Raw genomic sequence first — 25,115 nt, forward strand, 5'->3', positions numbered from 1 at the left:
ATGACTTTTATAAAGAGTAGAAAAACACCACGCACACACAAAGCGAAGCTAATCCGAGTCTCATTTAAAACAACCTCAAGTCGCACACAAAATATGAAGATTCCTACCCCCGTATAACCTAATCAGCCTGTGTGGGGCCTAGTTCCCCGAGGTACACAGCCACCTTTGTCTTCCCAGCGGTGTTGGTTATTTACACCTCGCACCTGGTAATCATTTATGGCCGAGTTGACCTAGTGGAGGTGGCCCAAATCCGGTTTAAATATTTGCCCCCTTGGATGGATGTTGGGCCGTGAGAGGAAATCGATCTTGGTTCGGGTTCGTAGCAGAGTGTGCTAACCGCTGCGCCACCGATCCATAAAACAAAGATCCCCGTATAGCCTGTGTAGGGGTGTTAGAGAGAGAGCCCGTTATGCATGGCAGCCTATGGTAAACAAACACAGTAGGCGGGGCTACATGTGTGCACAAGCAGGTGCCCTCTGCGACGTCCGCGCCAGACACCCTGGGGGGTCGATTCGGTCGTTATGATCCCCCGGGGCCCCACCCCTCAGGGAGGGGTTGGGTATAAAAGGGGAATGTATCGAAGGGCTCGGGAGTGATGTTTAGCTAAAGAAGAGGAGGCGGAAGACGTCTGAGATAGAGCCCTGGACTCCCCCTGGTACGCCGTCCTTATCAGGACCGCGCAGGCTCGAGCCAGTGGCGTGGTACCAGAGCCAGAGCCAGTGCTGGTCTGGACTCTGGGTACCGGGCCCGACTGACCAGTGTCGGGCCAAGATAGCCTCCCCTAGCCCATTAGTGGAGGACTCAGAGGCAGGCTAGGGTTAGCTAGAGAGGTGTGTCCTCAGATAGACGGGTGAGGGGGCCGATACCCCCTCAAATGTGTATGTCACAACGTTGGTGTTAAATAAACAAGTGTGCCTCCAACTCCGGTGTGAACGAGTCGTGAGCGTTACTACATCTGGCGTCAGAAGTGAAACAAAGTACGAACATGGATACACGCCGGACGACTCGAGTCGGGGTACCAGAGGCAGAAGACACCACTGCAGTCGGAGGGCCCGAGACGGCTGAAGATGCCATCGACCAGCCGGGGCTGGGCGCATCCACGCCACAGCAGCTGGAGGAAGGGGAGCCGTCGATGGAGGGGCTGAGGGAGGCGCACGCGAAGCTGACCGAGCTGCTGTACGCCGCAGCCGCCATGCTCGACACCATCACGCAGCTGGGGGCTGCGGGACCGCCACGGGGCAACGGCAGCCGACGATCACAGCGCCTTCCCGCCATTTCCACGGAGCAACATTTTGAAACTCCCGCCATCGCTGCAGCTGCTGTTGAGGGCGTGGCCGCTCTAAGCATCGCGTCCAACGGCGGGAGTACAGTACCTGCCGCGTCACCACCAACGGGCGGAACGTCACCACGGGTGCGACCGGCGATGCCATCGCTGGTTCGTGCCGACGCTGAGTTGAGTGAGGCGGACGAGGGAGTGCGTTCTTCCTCTGCAGCCGCTGCCTTACATCAGCGGCTACCTCCACTCAAGGAATTTGTGGGCGAGGATGGCGACTGGGGCGGCTTCCAGCGGCGCTTCCTCGCTCACCAGGAGATGGCACAGTGGACAGACGCCGAGGCTCTCCGCGCGCTGCCAGCACTTCTCGACAGCGACGCCCTCGCCACTCTAACATCGGCTTCGAAGGAGAGGCGCTCCACGCTGCGGAAGGCGATGCAGGTGCTGTCGGCGGTATATGGTCCACCATCGGACTGTCGCCAACTCTTTTACGATCGCCAGCGGGGGACGAAGGAGTCGCCCCTGGCGTACCGCACAAGCCTCCTGGCACTGGCGAAGGAGGCCTTTCCACGAATGGATGACGAGGGTGTCGACGCCATGGTGACAGAGAAGATACTTTTGCTGGCGGACGACTTAGACATCGTCATTGTCGCACAGGACGATGCAGAGATGTGCTCCCTCCAAGCGGCCCGTCTTCTCCACGCAAACCTGTCCTCTCAACGACGGAAGGCCAGCAAGGCGGCGAGCGGGCGTGCCGTCGCTGCAGCCACCCTCCCGGCGGAAGAGGTTTGCGCCATCGACCATCAACGGCAGCATGGAGCGGGAGTACGGGAGGACCGGGCCGGTTCAAGCCGTCTACAACATCCATCGTCGTCACCAGCGCTTCCACGCTGTTACAACTGCGGCATCCGGGGCCACGTCGCCTCGGGGTGCCGCTCTCCTGGGCAGCGCAGGACGACACCTCAACGGGACGCCGGCCCTCGTCACAAGCTCCACCATCATAATCCGGCGAGTCGCGGCACCCCTCACGTTTGGCCCACGCACACGCCCGTCGCACACTTAAACACCGCAGCGAAGGGGGGGCCAATATCGCGTACCATGGCACCAACACGCACCGCTCTGGGTACTCAGATTGAACCCAGCCAGTGGTCCGTGTTGGCCCATCGGGTTGTAGCCGCGTCGTCAGGGTCGTCGGCCGTTGTGGGTCACATCGATGGGGTCGAGGTGCGCATCCTGGTCGATACAGGAGCATCGGCGACCATTATTTCGGAGTTGATTTATAACATTCTCCCTGCCCAAAGCCGTCCTTTGATGCCTGTTAACGTGCCATTCTTTGCTGCTAACGGGGGTTCACTTGGCATCATCGGACAAATTCGAGCCCAAATTTGTGTCGGGGATATTAAATTATCTGGGCCGATTTTTGTTTCCTCCTCGCTGGCGGTTCCGTGCCTGCTGGGGACGGATTTCCTGGCCAAAATGCCGATTAGGATATTAATCGACCAGGGATGCATTGAGCTCCCATCGGGCCGACGCATGGCGTTTTTGCCATCCCCCGCTACGAGCCGGACGGCGTTCGCGACGGTGCCGGCGTTCGTAGATAGAACGGTGCGCGTTCCTCCGGGGGCGCAAATGTTAATTCCTTTGAGACTTCGGCGGCCCTTCGCTAAGGGCATTGGGGCTCAAGGGGTTTTGCTGGGACCGTCTAGGGCCGGGGTCAGTGGACCTAATTTACTCCCGGCCCAGACCATAGTGAGAGGGGATGGAGAACCCTTCATCGCGGTCCTCAATGTGGGCTCGCAGACGGTGGTGGTCCCACAGGGGACCGTGCTTGCTCACGCAACGCCGGTGCCCTGTGAGGAACCCGTCGCGAGTCATGTCGGCGCTGCCCCTGCACCGCGACCACATTCAGACAGCGATGAAGGGTGGCTCGAGGCGCTTTGCGCGGGATCGACGGACCTGTTAAATTTAGAGCGCCAACGTCTTAAGACACTACTGAGGGAATTTTCCGACGTTTTCAGTCGGGATAAATACGATTTGGGCTGCACTCATCTGCTGCGTCACCATATTGATACGGGTGACAGCGCGCCAATACGCCAAAATCCTTTTCGGTTGAGTCCCGCCGAAAAGGACCATGTCAAATCGGCTGTTGATGACATGCTAGCCGCCGACATAATTTCTCCCTCCAACAGCCCTTGGGGAGCGCCGATCGTCCTGGTTAAGAAGCAGGACGGTTCGTTGCGGTTTTGCGTTGACTTTCGGCGCCTTAATAAAATTACGGTTGCCGACGCATACCCGCTCCCACGGATGGACGAATCGCTTGACGCCTTGGCGGGAGCGCGATTCTTCTCCACATTGGACTTACTTTCGGGATTCTGGCAGCTTCCTCTGGACGATGATTCAAAGCCTAAAACTGCTTTCCGTACTCCGCACGGCCTGTTTCAATTCAACCGGTTGCCGATGGGCTTACACTCAGCGCCGGCAACTTTCCAGCGGTTGATGGAATTGGTTTTGGCTGGATTGCAATGGGAGTCGTGCCTGATTTATTTGGATGACGTCATTGTCTTTGGCAAAACTTTTGAGGAACATCTCCAGAGGTTGCGGGCGGTTTTCCTAAAGATGCGGGCTGCTAATTTGAAATTTAAGCCCCAAAAATGCCATTTGTTACGCGAGTCGGTGCGTTATTTGGGGCACATCGTGGGGCGCTCAGGTATTTCTACCGATCCCGCCAAAACGCAGTGTGTAAGCTCCTGGCCGACTCCCACCTCAGTGGGAGAGGTTAGGAGTTTTATTGGGTTTGCGTCGTATTATAGACGCTTCGTCGCTAATTTTGCGACTATCGCCAAACCCCTACATGCTTTAACATCTAAAGGGGTTCGGTTTTGCTGGGGTCAGGAGGAGGAGGCTGCTTTTTGCTCCCTTCGGGATGCTTTGGTAAACGCTCCTCCCCTGATTTACCCTGATTTTTCAAAACCGTTCTTGCTCGACACCGATGCGAGCAACACGGGTATTGGGGGCGTGCTCTCCCAGGTGGTTGACGGCGTGGAACATGTGGTTGCGTACGGCAGTCGGGTGTTGTCTCCAGCGGAGCAACGATATTGTGTCACCCGTAGGGAACTGTTGGCAATTGTCCATTTCATCCAACAGTATCGCCCATATCTGTACGGTCGGCGTTTCACCGTCCGCACAGATCATGCGGCACTGCAGTACGCCCTGAGGGTTCAACAGCCATCGGGACAATTGTCCCGATGGTTGGAGGTCCTCCAGGATTACGATTTCCAAACCACATACCGTAAGGGCGTTCGCCACACCAACGCGGACGCTCTGTCACGCTTGCCAACCGCCTCCGAGTGTGCATGCCTCCTGGGGTCTGGACGTTGCAGGCCTCCAGGGGACACATCGCTACCTGTCTTGGCGGCCGCCAACGACGACGATGCAGTGGTTCCTAATTCGATCGAACAACAGGGCAAAGATTCCCTGTTGGGGTTGCCCGTCATTGAATGGGGGCGCCTCCAGATGGAGGATGTCTCCCTCCTCGGGTGGCGACGTCGCGTTGGCGGTGCGGCGGGGGGAAAAAGAGGTGGTTCCGACGCATGGGAAATGTGCCAAGGTCTGCTGATGCATTGGGACGGGAAGTCACGCCGACATCGGCTGGTGGTCCCTACGGGGTTGCGGGGTAGGGTGGTATGGGCCGCTCATGAGCGCCTCCTACACCTGGGGACCCAAAAGACTCTCGCCTTGTTGCAACTTGATTTTTATTGGCCTGGCATGACGAGGGATGTTGGGGATTTGTTGGGATCATGCCCTCAATGTGCACAACGCAAACCGCCGGCACGGGAGTCTAACCCGCCTTTGCAATCGATCAAAGTGTCCAGGATAAACGAGCTGGTCGCTCTGGACATTTTGGGACCATTCCCCGCCACCCCCAGGGGGAATAGATATTTGTTGACTGGTGTCGAGTATTTTACACGCTGGCCTATGGCCTGGCCTCTGGCCAACCAGTCGGCAGCAGCCATCGTGGAGGCCTTTGTTCAGGGTTATGTCCTGGACAAAGGTGCTCCGGAGAGGTTGCTGACCGACCAGGGCAGAAATTTTTCCGGTAAACTACTCAGACAAGTCTGCGATCTCCTGGGCACAAAGAAAATTCGGACCTCCCCATATCACCCACAAACTGACGGGATGGTCGAACGTTTGCATCGCACCATCTCGTCCATGTTATCACAACAAGTTTCGGACTCGCAAACGGATTGGGACCTACAAATTCAGGGGGTCTTGGCGGCGTACCGGATGGCACCCCATGCAGCTACGGGGTTTTCTCCCTTTTACCTCATGTACGGCCGAGAACCAGACCCGCCTGTTCGTGCCCAGTTGCGGATCCCCGTGCCGCAGGGAAAAACTAATCTGGCTGACCATGTTAAATTTAATCTGGACAAATTGACCGAGGCACGGGATGCTGCAATGCAAAACTCTGACCTCCGTCAGAAGGCGAATGAGCGCCTCAGATTGAGTCGAGCGCACATACTGCAGTGGAAGCCGGGGGACAAGGCATGGTTGCACTGCCCCCAGGTGCCACTGGCAACCTCCTCTAAACTGGTGCGGCCGTGGCGGGGCCCTGTGGAAGTGGTGGAGGTGTTACGTCCGCAGTGCGTGCGCATAAAGTGGGGGAAGCGGAGATGGTTCGTGCACCCCTCTAGGTTGAAACCCTTCGCAGCGGTACACAATCCCACTTCACACGCGCGTGGCCAAACGTGTGGGGGGTCGGCCGACTCTCTGGGTCCGTCTCCGTCGCTCTCACCTAATGCCTTGCCGGCTGTGCCACCTTCAGGAGCATCGGGAGTGACGGGCTCACGCCCGATCACCCCTCCTGCGGATACCGAGGGTCACGCGGAGTCGGATGAATGCTCACCCCAAGACGGACAGTCGCCACCTGATGGTCCGCCACGCGGGGTTACCCCGTGCGAGGGGCCCGCTGCAAGGACGCGCGCTAAAATGCGCAAACTGTTGTGAGGCCGGAAAATGTGTACATAGCTGTTGTGTTTATTGGGTGTTGTGTGGGTGGTGTGTTCCCCGCTCCTCGGATGTACATATGTTGGGTTCACCGTGTGTTGTGTGTGCGTGGTGGGTTCCCTGCTGATTGTATATAGGCTGTTTTTTTTACGGAATTCGTATTTATTCGGGGGGGGGGGGTGCGTCGGGTTGTTTCTCATCTTGTTGTTGCGTTCTTGTTCTGGTTCCTGTTATTGTTCAAAAATAGTGAGGCACACGCGCGGTCAGGGGGTGAAGGCACCTTTATTGTCAAATTTTTGTATGTTGGCAGCCGGGACGGCTGCATGCTATGCGGGGGGGAGTGATGTAGGGGTGTTAGAGAGAGAGCCCGTTATGCATGGCAGCCTATGGTAAACAAACACAGTAGGCGGGGCTACATGTGTGCACAAGCAGGTGCCCTCTGCGACGTCCGCGCCAGACACCCTGGGGGGTCGATTCGGTCGTTATGATCCCCCGGGGCCCCACCCCTCAGGGAGGGGTTGGGTATAAAAGGGGAATGTATCGAAGGGCTCGGGAGTGATGTTTAGCTAAAGAAGAGGAGGCGGAAGACGTCTGAGATAGAGCCCTGGACTCCCCCTGGTACGCCGTCCTTATCAGGACCGCGCAGGCTCGAGCCAGTGGCGTGGTACCAGAGCCAGAGCCAGTGCTGGTCTGGACTCTGGGTACCGGGCCCGACTGACCAGTGTCGGGCCAAGATAGCCTCCCCTAGCCCATTAGTGGAGGACTCAGAGGCAGGCTAGGGTTAGCTAGAGAGGTGTGTCCTCAGATAGACGGGTGAGGGGGCCGATACCCCCTCAAATGTGTATGTCACAACGTTGGTGTTAAATAAACAAGTGTGCCTCCAACTCCGGTGTGAACGAGTCGTGAGCGTTACTACACCTGTAACAGACTGTTGGGGCAAGTGCTGTTTGCGAGCAGCACCTATAAAGGCCGGCACGGCACACGATGGGGTGGGTGGCCAGCACCACGCCCGGCCGCCTTTGTCTCCCTAGTGGCGATGCTTCCACACCGCACCAGTTACTCATTTTGAGGCAGAGCCGACCTATGGGAGGCCCATAACTGGTTCAGATAATCGTCACTGGTGATGGCCATGAGCGGAAATCGAACTCGGGTAGGCATGTTCGTAGCGGAGTGTGCTAACCGCTGCGCCACCACTCCATAACACCCTCCAATCGCCACTAAGTGGTGGTGATGTCACAAGGGCGCCTGTGGCAGGCTAGGTGCACTTGGAAGCCACGTGGAGTGTCGAAGGCTCGCTGGCAAGTGGTCAGGGGAAAACCCTGCAGGTGCCATGGGTTGACTGAGATGACTGGCATATGCACCCCCTGTTGCCCCCTACTGTGCCCACCGTCCACAAACACACACAGACACACACACAGACACACACACGCGCGCACAACAACCGCCATTCGTCACGAAGTGGCGGTGACGTCACCACGCCGCCTGTGCCAGGCCATGTGCACCTTGAGGCCACGTGGAGTGTCGAACGCCTGCTGGTAAGGTCACGGGGCAGACCCAGGTGCCACGGGTCGCACACACACACACAGACACACACACAAACACGCACATTGTACTTCTGTCTCTAAGCTCAACGCGGTCCCGTGGAACTCCTCCACGAATTGGTCCTCTGATCAACCCAGGTCGTTATAAACACCGGCGTGACGTCGTCAACTCCTCAAAGCGCGTCACTTCTCTTCGTATTAAAACTCACGCACACACTCGCACGCACGCAAGGGGCTCCTACACTGGTCTAAACGCAAGGGTCTAACAAGGGAGTGTGTGGTGGTGTAAGAGCCCCGTTAGTCCTCGTGCTCACGCGTGGCTTTGTCTCTGTTGAGCCGCAGTCACCACTGCAGGCAGCAGCAGCAGCTACTGAAGGTGCCTCGAGAGAGGTGGGCGCCAGAGTGTGAACCTCAACCTGAATGACCACATCTTTTAAAGAATGATAGTCAACTTGCAATGCGGTTCCACTGCCGCTCGCTCAATCGCTCGCGTACCCGCCCGCCCGCCCGTCCGCCCGATTGATCACCCGCCCAATCGATCGATCGCTCGCCCGCCCGCTAGCTCGCCCGCTCGATCGCCCGCCTGTCCAATCTATCGCTCGCCCGCATCTGGACGAGACGGGAAAAACCAGGAAGGACATCCGCAGCAGCCACACGGTGGTGAGCAGCCGCCGTTACAAACGAATTGCCCCAAGCTCTGCGGTCCTCTATATATATAACGGTGTCATCGACCGATTAATGGCGACTGTTCACACGCGATAGGAGAAAAAAACCCGTTGCGTGCAAAGGGGGAAACTCTCGACCCCGCACAGATTGACCAGGTGGGAGTCCACGCTTTTGCCACACTTGCCTTCACCTGGCGAGCCAGGGTACGGCTCCTCCCCGACGCCCACGGCGGCGGAGGCGGGGGGTGGTTTCGCGACATCTCTGTGCGTGCGACCCATCAACTCCTCGCTACTGCTGCTGCTGCCTCCAGTGCTGGATTACAACATGCCACGTGCGATATCATTTTTTCCGTGAGCATGATCAATATTTTCTAGTGTTAAATTATAAATTGTACGGTAAATGTAAAGAATGGAAAATTTAAATACATAAACTCCTCGACTTACGTACTTTAAGAGATATGGGGTGGTCCATAAATGACACGCGATTTTTTGACCACCCCTCGCCCCCTCGTCCCCTCGTCACAAAAGTCAGACCTCCCCTCAAATATGACGTCACAAAGCTCTGCCCCCCCCCCCCCCCCAAAAAAAAACTATATTTCCAATTTGAAAATAAAACATGCTTCAAATCGCTTTAAACTATTGTCATTGTAGTGCATATTTAATGTGGCACTGCACTCTGATGTTGTAGGAGAAAACATTTATTAAAAAGTATATTTAATTAAGTAGAACGTGTTGTCTATATTTATTTCAAGTTGCGCAATTTTATGTGAAGTCACATTTCTCAACCCCCCCGTCACACATCGTCACGAATATCTGACCCCCCCCCCTAGGTGCGTGACGTCATATATGGACGGTTCCTTAGCCGTGGAGCTCTTTGTCAGAAGAGGCCTTGCCACAAACGATAGCTCAACGAAGTGGCTTATCATCATCATTACGTGGAGATGTATCGCAGCCAGATACGCGAAACGCACTTTTCTAATGCGGAGGGAAAAAACTGGAAAAAAATTCCACGCGACCACGAGGACCACGAGATAACACGCAAACTCCAAATCTACAGCAGCAGCAGGCGTCAGGATCGGGATCGAACCCACAACCTCCTGTACGCCAGGCAAGGCAGTTAACATCTCATAACCACCGCAGCGCCTAGCTTACATACCCACTCTCACACTCGCCCACGCACTCTCACACTCACCCACCCACTCTCACACTCACCCACCCACTCTCACACTCGTACACACTCTCACACTCACCCACCCACTCTCACCCATCCACTCACTCTCACACTCGTACACACTCTCACACTCACCCACCCACTCTCACACTCGTACACACTCTCACACTCACCCACCCACTCTCACACTCGTACACACACTCACACTCACCCACTCTCACATTCACCCACCCACTCTCACACTCACCCACCCACTCTCGCCCATCCACTCTCACACTCACCCATCCACTCACTCTCACACTCGTACACACTCTCACACTCGCTCACCCACTCTCACCCATCCACTCACTCTGACACTCGTACACACCTCCCGCATACCGGACGAGGTAGTCAACATCTCCCTAGCCACCGTGGCGCCCTTTCACCCCCCGCAGGTCTCTAACCCCACTCCCAAACCCCTACCCCCCCTACCCTTATCGCCCCCCCTCCACCCCCGCCGCGAGCGGAGGCAGCGGTGAGTCAACCGTGAGAGGTGGCGGGGGGCACGGGTGAAAGGGAGGGGGGGCTCCGGGGGAGGAGGAGAGAGGGGGGGGAGGGGCGGCGGCGAGGACCGCCGCCCGGAGGCGTGCGAGAGCGGGGGGCCCCCGTCGCAGAGCCCCCCTGAGGGCCGCGAAGAATCCGTGGTAGCGCGTCACGTTGTGGATGGAGAGCAGCACCCCGGCCAGCAGCTCCTTGGTGGCCAGCAGGTGGTGCAGGTAGGCGCGCGAGTGGTGGACGCACGTGTAGCAGGGGCAGCCGGGCAGCAGTGGGCTCAGGTCGCCACGGAACCTGAACCGAGGGTGGGGGGGGGGAGAGGGTTACGGCAGAGACACGGCAGTCGCGATTGGCGATCGCGATCGGCCATTGAGATCGACGATTGCGATTGACGATTGAGATCGCTATTGACGGAGGACCCGGAGAAAAATCCCAGCGACCATCACGAGGAAAGAGTGACAGAGAGATGACACGCCCCGAGCGATCTTCAAGGCCACGGGCCCCCCAGGATTTTGTTCATCTGCTGTTCAACTGAAGCAGCACAAGTTTCGAGAGAATCCCTTCAAAAATGTAACCGGTTTTTCTAAAAGAAATGACACTTCACCCTCAAGTTTTGTCCTCATCGGACTGCGCACGTGCGCGCACGAGCGTCACCGTGACACCACGCGACAGACAGCTGCCGCTCGTTGCAGAGATGTTCGTGGCTTGAACCCGGCAGGCCACCCCTGGTTAATACTTCAGCTGCATATTGCACCGTCCACTCCGCGCCCACGGCGGGCGTCTAAAGACCCTGTCGCTTCGTTCACAAAGGCCCGCGGGGGAAGCCAACGTGTGCCGGTGTCGCGAATCCAGATTCTCCCAAATTGCATTAATATATTTTCATTACCACAAATTACTGAGTTGGGATTTCACACACACAGCAACCACATCGCCCCCCCCCCCACCGCGCTACTCGTAGCAGACTAACATCTTGCCCCGCTTGCAGTGCCCAAGTCACCTTGCGCCACACAGGGACAGCTGCCACTGGGCGTGCCCGAGCCTAGACCACAGAGCGATCATCATCCCCCATCACCCTCGTACTCGTAGACTAATGCCAGACTGCAGGCTCAGTTGCCCCAGTCACCTTTTGACAGCTGCCACGGGCGGTGCCCCCTTTCAAATCTTTACTCCCTGATCGTGGGTTCGATCCGGACACCCTGATGCCTGCTGTGGTCGCGTGGATTTTTTTCCTCCGGGTCCTCCGGTTTTTACCCTTCACATTTTGAATCAACGTCACGCATTTGTTGTATTTGGCTGCTATAAATTTCCACGTGATGATTTGCCAATTCGTTGAGCTATCGTTTGTAGCCAGGTCACTTCTGAAAAAGAGTTATACAGCTCGGAGGACTTCACCTGGTCAGATAAAAAATAAAATAGTTTAGTTTTATTTGTAGACGTATTTTTTTAAAGTAATTATCCTATGCACTCCTATCGTGTTTGTGTGTCGTGTTTGTTGTTTGAGCGTTCTGACCTCCGTGCCCTAATGGAACATTTGTAAAAAAAAGAGCTTTACGGCTCATCAGATTCCTCCTCCTACAGTCTAAGTAACGACTCTGATTTTAGAAAAAGGAAGTCGCTGTAATTGCCTCTCTTCACGCAGGTTCATCTCGAATCGCGTGGGGATGCGGACATCTTCCTCCTCCTCTTCATCCTCCTCTTCATCCTCCTCCTCATCCTCCTCCTGCGTCACCTCAGGGATCGCGCTCCCCCCCGGCGTCGTCGCCCTCCTCGCCCGCAACGTCCCCAAGCGCTGCCCCTGCGCACGGGAAAAGCCGACAACGGTTCACCACGACAGCTCCGGCCGTCGTCCTCGCAGCAGCAGCACCAACGGCAGCAGCAGCGGCGGCAGCTTTTGGCTCGGCCATCGAACAAAGACGCAGTCGCGCTTTCAGATGCGCTTCTACGACCGTCTGGAACACTCTTTCGTGATGGCGAGTGCCATGTCGGTGAGTGCCGTGACGGTGTGACGGTGTGACGGTGTGATGGTGAGTGCCGTGATGGTGTGACGGTGTGATGGTGAGTGCCGTGACGGTGTGACGGTGTGATGGTGAGTGCCGTGACGGTGTGACGGTGTGATGGTGAGTGCCGTGACGGTGTGATGGTCAGTGCCGTGACGGTGTGACGGTGTGATGGTGAGTGCCGTGACGGTGTGATGGTGAGTGCCGTGACGGTGTGATGGTGAGTGCCGTGACGGTGTGACGGTGTGATGGTGAGTGCCGTGACGGTGTGACGGTGTGATGGTGAGTGCCGTGACTGTGTGACGGTGTGATGGTGAGTGCCGTGACGGTGTGATGGTGAGTGCCGTGACGGTGTGATGGTGTGATGGTGAGTGCCGTGACGGTGTGACGGTGTGGCACTCCTCACCCGTCTCCCAGTCGTAGGAGAAGTGGAGAGCACCGCCGCGCTCCGTCACCAGGAAGGGGAAGTGGCCCTCAAAGAGGTCCACGCCGAGTGCGGCACAACGGAGCACTCGGTCCGGACGTCCCACGCCACACACCATGCTGCTCACCACACACCGTCACCACACTCACCGTCACCACACACACCACCACCACTCACACCATCACCACACACACACACCACCACCACACACACACCATCACCACACACACCGTCACCACACTCACCATCACCACAAACTCACCACGCTGCTCACCACGACACTACACTCACCATCACCACACACTCACCACGCTGCTCACCACAACACCATCACCACACACACCGTCACCACGACACCATCACCACACACACCGTCACTACACACTGTCACCACACACACCGTCACCATGACACCATCACTACACACCATCACCACACACCATCACCACACTCACCGTCACCACACTCACCGTCACCACACACACCGTCACCACACACCATCACCACACACACCGTCACCACACACACCGTCACCACACACACCGTCACCACACACACCGTCACTACACACCGTCACCACACACACCAACACCACACACACCGTCACCACACACCCCGTCACCACACACACACCGTCACCACACACCGTCACCACACACACCGTCACCACACACCCCGTCACCACACACCCCGTCACCACACACCCCGTCACCACACACCATGCTGCTCACCACGACACAATCACCACACACACCATCACCACACACCACACACACACCGTCACCACACACACCGTCACCACACACCACACACACACCACCACCACGCACACCATCACCACGCACACCACCACCACACACCGTCACCACACACACATCGTCACCACGACACCATCACTACACACCGTCACCACACACACCACCACCACACACCATCACCACACACACTACCACCACACACACACCATCACCACACACACCATGCTGCTCACCACGACACCATCACCACACACACCATCACCACACACACCACCACCACGCACACCACCACCACGCACACCACCACCACACACACCACCACCACACACACCACCACCACGCACACCATCACCACACACACCACCACCACACACACCACCACCACACACACCATCACGACACACACCACCACCACACACACACCATCACCACGCACACCACCACCACGCACACCATCACCACACACACCACCACCACACACACCACCACCACACACACAACCACCACACACACCATCACCACGACACCATCACCACACACTCACCACGCTGCTCACCACGACGCCATCACAACACACACCATCACCACGACACCATCACCACACACACCGTCACCACACACACCATCACCACACACACCGTCACCACACTCACCATCACCACAAACTCACCACGCTGCTCACCACGACACCACACTCACCATCACCACACACTCACCAGGCTGCTCACCACGACGCCATCACAACACACACCATCACAACACACACCATCACCACACACACCACCACCACGCACACCATCACCACACACACCATCACCACACACACCACCACCAGACACACCATCACCACATACACCATCACAACACACACCATCACCACACACACCACCACCACGCACACCATCACCACACACACCATCACAACACACACCATCACCACACACACCACCACCACGCACACCATCACCACACACACCATCACCACACACACCATCACCACACACACCACCACTACACACACACCATCACCACATACTCACCACGCTGCTCACCACGACACCATCACAACACAAACCATCACCACGACACCATCATCACACACACTGTCACCACACACACCATCACCACGACACCACCACCACACACACCACAATCACACACACCATCACCACACACACCACCACCACACACACCGTCACCACACACTCACTGCCACCACACACTCACCACGCTGATCACCACGACGCCATCACCACACACACCATCACCACGACACCATCACCACACATTGTCCTGGGCCTCATTGTCCTGAGCGGTAGTGTAGCGGTTAGCGCGCTGCGCTATGAACCCGGCGACCCGGGTTCGATTCCCACTCACGGCCAACACCAGTGACGATTATCTGAACCGGTCCTGGGCCTCCCCTAGGTCGACTCAGCCTCAAATGAGTACCTGGTGCGGTGTGTAAACATTGCCACTAGGGAGACAAAGGCGGGCGGGCGTGGTGCTGGCCACCCACCCCTTCGTGTACCGTTCCGGCCTTCATAGGTGCTCGCTAACAGCACTTGCCCCAACAGTCTGTTAAAGGCTATACGGGGGTTCTTTGTTCTTTGTGTGGTGACGGTGGTGCAGTGGATAGCGCACGCCACGACGAACCAGGCGACCCGAGTCCAATTCCCGCTCATGGCCAACACCAGTGACGATTATTCGAACTGGTTCCTGAGTCTCCCCTAGGTCGACTCAGCCTCAAATGAGTACCTGGTGTAGTGTGCAGATCGCCACTGGAGAGACAAAGGCGGAGGGTGTGGAGCTGGCCACCCACCACCTCGTGTGCCGTGCCGGCCTTCATTGGCGCTACTCGCTAACAGCACTTGCCCCAACAGTCTGCTAAGGCTACACATAGGATTTGAAGCTTTCGTTACTACAGGAATCCATAATCTTTGGTTCTTTCGGTAAAGTCACGTAGGTATAAAATAAAATAAATCACGACGTTTCAGGCGCAACACAAGTGTCCGCCAGCTTTCCACCTGATGACGGGCGCTTGTGTTGCCCGAAACGTCGTGATTTATTTTATTTTATACCTACGTGATCTTTGTCTTTGTGTGCGTGCATACGCGCGTGTGTCTGTGCATGTGTGCGTGCGTCACCGCGGCTTGTCTGGCGGCAGTTCGGCGATGACGGCACGCAGGATGCGGCTCCGCGTGGCGGTGCCGGGCCGACCTTCCCCGCACTGCCGCTGGCTGAGTCCCGACACCAGGAAGCCATCGACGGCGCGGGCGGCGGTGCAGCGCGCCGAGCGCACGCGCTCAGCCAGCAGCGCACCGCCCTGCACCGTGCCCAGCACGCCCACGCTGCTCAGCTCCTGCACCGCACGCACCGCAAAGATCACGATCACACACCGCACCACACACACACAGCATCACACACAGCACCAGACACACACAGCACCACACACACACAGCACCACACACACACAGCACCACACACACACAGCCCCGCACGCACAGCACCGCACTCACGGCACCGCACGCACTGCACCGCACGCACTGCACAGATAATGATCACGCACGCATCACGCACAGCACCAATAAAAGCCATTCGCTACTAACTGGCGGTGACATCACCACGGCGCTTGTGCCAGGCTATGTGCACGTTGAGTCAACGTGAAGTGTTGAACACCCGTTGGCAGGAGGTCATGGGGCAGACCCAGGTGCCACGGGTCGACTGACTGAGATGACTGAGATGACTGGCTGATGCTCTATGGTGCAGAGTCTTGATGAGGGAATTCTTCTGGGATGGATGGTGGTGGAAATCCGGTTTCAGGTAAGCATCCGTCACCTTACCCTACATCACCTTACCATACATTGCGGGAATCACAAAAAAGATCTCCAAAATCTTGAATAAACACAAGATCCAGGTCCGATTCAACACTGTACATAAAATCCGTGATCTGGTTCCGTCTGTAAAAGATGTGATTCCGGACATACAGTACCCTGGCGTCTACAAAGTAAGTTGCCTCTGTGGTAGCAGTTACATTGGAGAAACCAAACGACATGTCTCGGACCGCATCCGTGAGCACAAAAAAAAAAACACGATAGGACCAACACCTCGGCCGTGGCAGATCACATATAATTCAGTGGGCTTACATGACATTGACTTCTCCAAGACAGAGGTTCTCTGCAAGCCATCTGGCTACCATGAGAGATTCGTTCATGAGGCTATCCACATATACAAACACAGAGACAATTTCAACCGAGAAGATGGATTCTGGCTTAGCAATCATTGGAAGGATTTGATAAACCATTTCAGGTCTTAATTGATTGTGTTCACGCTTATGGTGACTTTCAGACCGCATTCCATTCTCTTCCTCTCCCCCCTCCTCTTTTCCGAACATAGATGGATTCGTCCATCTGAACAACTGCCAAAATCGCTGTCCGTGATGCTGACGTTAAGAAAAAAACGCCACTTTTTAAAAATTTGTTGCTGTGTTTTTTCACACCTGATGATGATTGCTTGTGTTGCAGTCGAAACGTCGTGAGAATTTTATCGTTTTATATTTGTATTATTCCCTTCTACGTGACATTACCGAAAGAACCAAGAATATGAATACCTGCAGTCACGAAAGCTTTAAATAAAAAATCAACTGCACAGTTAATGAGTGGTGATCGCTCACCGGGTGAGTGGATTGTGTGGTGTGCAGCGAGCGGTGTAGTGAGTGGTGTAGTGAGTGGTTTGTGTGGTGTGTAGTGAGTGGTGTAGTGAGTGGTTTGTGTGGTGTGTAGTGAGTGGTCTAGTGAGTGGATTGTGTGGTGTGTAGTGAGTGGTGTAGTGAGTGGTGTAGTGAGTGGATTGTGTGGTGTGTAGTGAGTGGTGTAGTGAGTGGATTGTGTGGTGTGTAGTGAGTGGTGTAGTGAGTGGTGTAGTGAGTGGATTGTGTGGTGTGTAGTGAGTGGTGTAGTGAGTGGTGTAGTGAGTGGATTGTGTGGTGTGTAGTGAGTGGTGTAGTGAGTGGTGTAGTGAGTGGATTGTGTGGTGTGTAGTGAGTGGTGTAGTAAGTGGATTGTGTTGTGTGTCGTGAGAGGTGTAGTGAGTGGTGTAGTGAGTGGATTGTGTTGTGTGTCGTGAGAGGTGAAGTGAGTGGTGTAGTGAGTGGTATAGTAAGTAGAGTAGTGAGCAGCGACCGCTCACCGGGTGAGTGTGGTGAGCGAGCAGGCACGCGTCCAGGAAGGCGAGCGTTCGATCCACGCCGCGCCGCTCACGCTTACTCGACGCCGTGGGGCCTTCGTCATCAGCTGCCGGGGCCTGCGTCACAACCACCACTACGTATCAAAACCACCACAACCACTACCACACGTCACAACAACTACAACCACCACCACGCGTCACAACCACCACCACGACCACCACACGTCACAACCACCACAACCACCACAACCACCACACCCATGCCTCACTACCACCACGCGTCACAACCACCACGGGTCACAACCACCACAACCACCACAACCATGCCTCACTGCCACCACATGTCACAACCGCCACGAGTCACAACCACCACGCTTCACAACCACCAACATCATGCGTCACAACCACCACCACACCATGATTCACAACCACCATCACCAAGCGTCAGTCACCATCACCACCACCATGTATCACAATCACCACCATCACCACCGCGCGTCACAACCACCACCACGCGTCATAACCACCATCACCATGCGTCGCAACGACCATCACCAAGCGTCAGTCACCATCACCAAGCGTCAGTCACCATCACCACACCATGCGTCATAACCACCATCACCACCATGCGTCACAATCACCACCATGCGTCACAAGCACCTAGACTGGCACAAACGCCGTGGTGATGTCACCGCCAGTTAATGGCGAATGGGGGCTCTTGTGTGTGTGTGTGCGTAGTGTCGTGGTTGCTGCACTGGGCTACGAACTATCCTGGGCCTCCCCTAGGTCAACTCAGCCTCAAACGAGTACCTGGTGCGGTGTGTAAACATCGCCACTAGGGAGACAAAGGCGGCCAGGTGTGGAGCTGGCCACCCACCCCTCGTGTGCCGTGCCGGCCTTCATAGGTGCTCACTAACAGCACTTGCCCCAACAGTCTGTTGAGGCTAAACAGGGTGATCTTTGTGTTTGTGAGTAGTCCTGGGCTTCCCCTAGGTTGACTCGACCTCAAATGAGTACTTGCCGCAGAGCATGAACGTCGCCGCTAGGGAGACAAAAACGGCCAAGCATGGTGCTGGCCACCCACCCCCTCCTCCCCCGTTGTGTACCGTGCCGGCCTTCGTAGGCACTGCTACTAACTAAACAAATGTGGGGGGGGTTGTGGGGGTGGGGTAGCAGGGGGGGTGTGGGGGGGGAGCAGGAAGGGAGCGGGGGGGCAAGGGGGCTTCGTCTTGATCGTGCGTCGCACCTGGTAGCAGGCGGGCCGCACCGCTCGCTGCAGCTCCACGTAGCGCGATGGGGAGAGCTCCATGCGGCCCCCGCTGCCCCAGACGGACACGGTCTGGCACGGACATGGGGGAGGTGACGCACGCGGCTCGGTTACCGGTCGCGCAGTCCCCACGGGTCATCGGTGACGAGAGGCCCAGCGGGACGCAACCGTCTCTCGCAGGAGGGGGTCCTGCCGAGTTTTTTGTTTCAGTGCGGGGCATCGCCGCTGCTGTGTGCGGTCCCCATTGATGATGATGATTGCTTGTGTTGCAATCGAAACGTCGTGATTTAATTTTAATTTTATAGCTACGTGACTTTACCGAAAGAACCAATGAGTATGGATCCCTGCAGTCACGAAAACTTCAAATCTAGATTGATCCCAATTGAGTCGTTTGCAGCTACGTTTGTCGGCACTTGGGACATTTAGCCAATATCAGTGACACCGTGTGTGTATTGGGTCTATCTCTGGAAGAAAACCCCATGCAGAGCAGGGGGGGCATTATAGAAACTCCACTCACTCTGCTCAACAGGGGGAGGACATACAAACTCTACTCACTCACACTCTATAGAACAGGCAGAGTACATACAACTCTACCTCAGTTCACACCGTAGAACAGGGGGAGATCATACAAACTCCACTCACTCACTCTGTATATAATTGGGGGAGATCATACAGACTCCACTCACACGACAGAACAGGGGGAGATCATACAAACTCCACCCACTCACTCTGTAGAACAGGGGGAGATCATACAAACTCCACTCGCTCACTCTGCTCAACAGGGGGAGGACATACAAACACCACTCACTCTGCTCAACAAGGGGAGATCACACAAACTCCACTCGCTCACTCTGCAGAACAGGGGTACATCATACAAACTCCACGCAGAAAGGCATCCGAGTCACAAATAGAATCTCCAGGCCCCTGGTTTCTGCGAAGCGGGCGTACCACCACTGCAGTGCCACAAGCCTGCCGCCCTATGGAAAGCATTAGAGAATCCATGCACACGTCTGATTATTCTTCCTGGTCTACTGCGTGAGAGGGAGGGGGGGGTGTTGGGAGGGGGGTGTTGGGGGGGGTGGTGGTACCTTGCTGGTGGTGAACCCCTGTGGAGTGGGGGTTGCCGGGTCGTACTGCGTGCACAGCAGCAGCATGTCCGGTAGACCTGTGCCGAACAGCGGAGGAGAATGCACACACGCAAAGACAGAGGTCACCCCGCGTAGCCTTTTAACAGTGCCATGTCTCAGACCGTGTTCATGAACATAAGGCAGATCTGAAACACGGTAGGACCAATACCTCGGCCGTGGCTGATCATTGTTTTAATGCTGTGAGCGCACACGAAATAGATTTTACCAAGACGAAGGTACTTTGCAAACCCACTGGCTATCAGCAAAGATTCGTTCATGAAGCCATCGAGATATATAAACACAGACACAATTTCAACCGAGAAGATGGATACAAACTGAGCAATCATTGGAAGGACGTTATTAACCAGGTAAAGTCTTAACTGACTGTGATGTTACCATCCTACCTGCCGATGTTAGTAGTTATTTTCGACTCTCTGGTGTTACATTAACAGGTTCAATGTGTTTACATTAACAGGATAAATGTCTCACTAACACAGCCACCGTTGTTCGATTTCCTCGATGTGGTGGTGGCTCTACGATCTTACATTGATATGCTAATCTCTCACAATGCAATGGCCACCTCCCCGCAGCTTCGTCGTCGTGGATGTGGCTCTCCGATTTACCCGATCTTACATTGACATGCAAATTTCACCACAAGCCCCGCCCACTTCGCTTATGACCCTTGGGCTACACCCATCTCAAAGCTTTATAACATCCTGCCTCAGCAGCTCTCCCGCTATTTTTTCACCTGATGACGATTGCGATCGAAACGTCGTGATATTTTTATGATTTTTTTTATCTACGTGGCTTTACCGAAATAATATTTTCACAGAGTGTTGGGGCAAGCGCTGCAAGAGGGTGGGTGGCCAGCACCATGCCCCGTCCGCCTTTGTCTCTCCAGTGGAGATGTTTACACACAGCACCAGGTAGTCATTTGAGGGTGAGCCGACCTAAGGAAGGCCCAGGACCGATTCAGATATAAATGTCACTGGTGTTGGCCGTGAGCGAGTGATAGTTTAAATAAGCACAAAGACTTACGGATAAGTGCAAAACCCATTGAAAATGATGAAATGGCAAAGCCGAGGACTGCCCACCCCTCACGGTGACTGGAGCCAGAACCAGTGTTCCACGGGGATCTAGACGGTACTGGTCCAGCTCCCGACAAAGGTATGGCAGCCTCTGCTCAACAGTTTGCGTTCGGCTATCCCTCGTAGGCCAACCGCAGTTATTTTCTTCTGGTATTTCTGAAGGAATTAAACTATTTTTTTTACTTCATCACGGTAAGGCACACTGAGCTATATAACTTTTTTTCAAATCCGACCTGGCCACAAATGATAGCTCAACGAAGTGGCTTATCGTCATTGAAATGTATAGCAGCAGCCAAATACTCTGAACGCACATTGATTTTGATTCTAAACGTGGAGCCGGAGGGCCCGGAGAAAAATCCGAGCAACCACAATGAGAGAGAGCGCAAACTCCAAATATACAGCAGGCGTCAGGTTCGGGATAGAGACCACGAACGCCTGTATACCAGGCGAGGTAGTTAACATCTCGCCACCATGGCACCCAACGTGGAACATGAGGGGACAGGGAGTAGTCTCCTGGCTCTGGCATGTACACGCAATGAGTGAATCAGTGAGTGAATTGGAGTGATTGAATCCGCGAGGGTTTTGCTACTTATCCCTTGTTCGCTTCTCACCGATGAACTTTGCGAACCCCTCCCCGTATTCCTCCAGCACCTCCTGCTGCTCCGCCCTGCAGCAGGAGCAGTGGCAACAGCAGCAACAGCAGCAACAGCAGCAGGGAAACAGTGATGGGAGCTAGAATCATGAGATAGAACAGCAGCTGGAATCTGGTCTTGATCACTCAGAGGAGACCTGTGCTGTCACTCACAGTGAGGCGAGGGGGACCTGGGCCACGATCGGTGCCGGCTCCACCAGCTCCAGGTTGTCGTGCGTCAGGTTGGGCGCCGTGCCGCCGCGTGTGTACAGGAGGCACGCGGGGAGCTCCAAGCACCTCTCTCCCCAGAAGAGCTCCCCCATGCGGCAACCCGCCACCACGCTCGACAACTTCATCCGCATCGCCATCGCCACTGCCGCCACCCTGGACACACCGCCACAAGGCAAAACGGGAGACAAAGGGTGGATCAGAGTAGTGCTTTCAGATTGCGCTTCTGCGGCCGTCTGGAACACCGCTGTACTCAATTGACAAACTCATTTATTTAGAACTGATTTTTGTGTTTAGTTTGTTGTCCTTCCATCCTGCACCTCCGATTGGCACGACTGGCTATGTACGATGCGAAAGAAGTTCAACACGCATACATACGAGTCTCTGGTTTTCTGTGGGTCTCTGTGAGTTTCATGCTTCCAATATCTGCAAGCCACTGGAGATAAGCACTTTTAAACCATCTAGATTGAAACCTCATTTCTTTACAACTGCTTTGTGCGTGTTAGTTTGTGGTCCTTCCGCCCGCACCTGCGATTAGCGCGGTTGGCTACGTATGGTGCGAAAGATGTTCAACATACATACATCATCACTCACTGCTGGGGACAATAAAATAAGTACCACTTTTGTGGAAGTCTAACAGCCCCACACAAATACACATCGATTCCCCCCCTTCCCCATATATCCACTAACTGTTGGAGGCCAATGCCGTTAGCGAGTTGCACTGTGTAAAAACCGGCACGGCACACATACACCACGCCCAGGGCCGCCTTTGTCTCCTCCAATGCTGATGTTTAATACACACTGCAGCAGGTACTCACTTAAGGCTGAGTCGATCTAAGAGGAAGTCTGTCGAGGAATAGTTCAGATATTTGCTGTCGCTATTATTGGTCATGAGCGGCAATGGAAATATGTTTTGCCAGGTTCGTAGGGCAGTGCAGCGCGAACCACTGCACCACCGCAGATAGACAGACACACACACACACACAAACAAACATATAGAGACCCAGACACACAGAGACCCAGACACACAGAGACACAGAGACCCAGACACACAGACACACAGAGACCCAGACACACAGAGACACAGAGACCCAGACACACAGAGACACAGAGACCCAGACACGCAGACCCAGACACGCAGACACACAGAGACCCAGACACACAGAGACCCAGACACACAGAGACCCAGACACACAGAGACCCAGACACAAAGAGACCCAGACACACAGAGACCCAGACCCACAGAGACCCAGACCCACAGAGACCCAGACCCACAGAGACCCAGACACACAGAGACCCAGACACACAGAGACCCAGACACACAGAGACCCAGACACACAGAGACCCAGACACACAGAGACCCAGACACACAGAGACCCAGACACACAGAGACCCAGGCACACAGAGACCCAGACACACAGAGACCCAGACACACAGAGACCCAGACACACAGAGACCCAGACACACAGAGACCCAGACACACAGAGACCCAGACACACAGAGACCCAGACACACAGAGACCCAGACACACAGAGACCCAGACACACAGACACGCAGACACACAGACACGCAGACACAGAGACCCAGACACACAGAGACACAGAGACCCAGACACACAGAGACACAGACACATAGAAACACAAACACACAGACACACAAAGACTCACACACATAGACCCAGACACACAGAGACCCAGACACACAGAGACCCAGACACACAGAGACCCAGACACACAGAGACCCAGACACACAGAGACCCAGACACACAGAGACCCAGACACACAGAGACCCAGACACACAGAGACCCAGACACACAGAGACCCAGACACACAGAGACCCAGACACACAGAGACCCAGACACACAGAGACCCAGACACACAGACACGCAGACACACAGACACGCAGACACAGAGACCCAGACACACAGAGACACAGAGACCCAGACACACAGAGACACAGACACATAGAAACACAAACACACAGACACACAAAGACTCACACACAGAGACCCACACGCAGAGACCCAGAGACGCAAAGACCCACACAGAGACCCACACAGAGACCCAGACACACAGAGACCCAAACAGACACAGAGACCGAGACACAGAGACCCAGACACACAGAGATCTTGACACACAGAGACCCAGACACACAGAGACCCAGACACACACAGACACACAGAGACCCAGACACACAGAGACCCAGACACACACAGACCCACAGGGACCCAGACCCACAGAGACCCAGACCCACAGAGACCCAGACCCACAGAGACCCAGACCCACAGAGACCCAGACACACAGAGACCCAGACACACAGAGACCCAGAGACACAGAGACACAGAGACACAGAGACACAGAGACACAGAGACACAGAGACCCAGACACACAGAGACACAGACACACAGAGACACAGACACACAGAGACCCACACAGAGACCCAGACACACAGAGAAAGAGACACAGAGACACAGAGACACAGAGACACAGAGACACAGACACACAGAGAACCAGGCACACAGAGACAAAGACACACATAGACCCAGACACACAGACACACAGAGGCACACAGAGACCCACACAGAAACCCAAACACACAGAGACACAGACACACAGAGACCCAGGCACACAGACACAGAGACCCAGACACACAGAGACACACACAGAGACCCACACAGAGACCCAGACACACAGAGACACAGACACACAGAGACACAGACACACAGAGACCAAGACACAGAGACACAGACACACAGACACACAGAGACACACAGAGACACAGACACACAGCGACCCACACAGAAACCCAGACACACAGAGACACAGACACACAGAGACCCACACAGAGACCCAGACACACAGAGACACACACAGAGACCCACACAGAGACCCTGACACACAGAGACCCTGACACACAGAGACCCAGACACACAGAGACCCACAGAGACCCACAGAGACCCACAGAGACCCACAGAGACACACAGAGACACACAGAGACCAAGACACACAGACACACAAAGACCAAGACACACAGACACACAGAGACCAAGACACACAGACACACAGAGACCAAGACACACAGAGACCAAGACACACAGACACACAGAGACCAAGACACACAGAGACCAAGACACACAGAGACCAAGACACACAGACACACAGAGACCAAGACACACAGACACACAGAGACCAAGACACACAGACACACAGAGACCAAGACACACGG

General features: G+C 55.3%; 1 protein-coding gene across 1 annotated transcript; it reads right to left on the minus strand.

The window, feature by feature from the left end:
- Positions 1 to 6,540: 6,540 nt before the first annotated feature.
- LOC144737123 (queuine tRNA-ribosyltransferase accessory subunit 2-like) lies at positions 6,541 to 23,224 on the minus strand. Its single transcript, XM_078619814.1, is given in 12 exon segments — positions 6,541 to 10,220; positions 10,223 to 10,482; positions 11,814 to 11,938; positions 11,940 to 11,983; positions 12,592 to 12,728; positions 15,512 to 15,726; positions 17,553 to 17,666; positions 18,796 to 18,888; positions 19,905 to 19,981; positions 21,643 to 21,698; positions 21,837 to 22,046; positions 22,709 to 23,224. Coding segments are annotated over 12 exon segments (1,452 nt in total). The 5' UTR covers positions 22,783 to 23,224; the 3' UTR covers positions 6,541 to 10,173.
- Positions 23,225 to 25,115: the final 1,891 nt, after the last annotated feature.

The sequence above is a fragment of the Lampetra planeri genome, chromosome 65 (assembly GCF_965212315.1).
Source record: "Lampetra planeri chromosome 65, kcLamPlan1.2.h2, whole genome shotgun sequence".
In the NCBI taxonomy this organism is placed as follows: domain Eukaryota; kingdom Metazoa; phylum Chordata; class Hyperoartia; order Petromyzontiformes; family Petromyzontidae; genus Lampetra; species Lampetra planeri.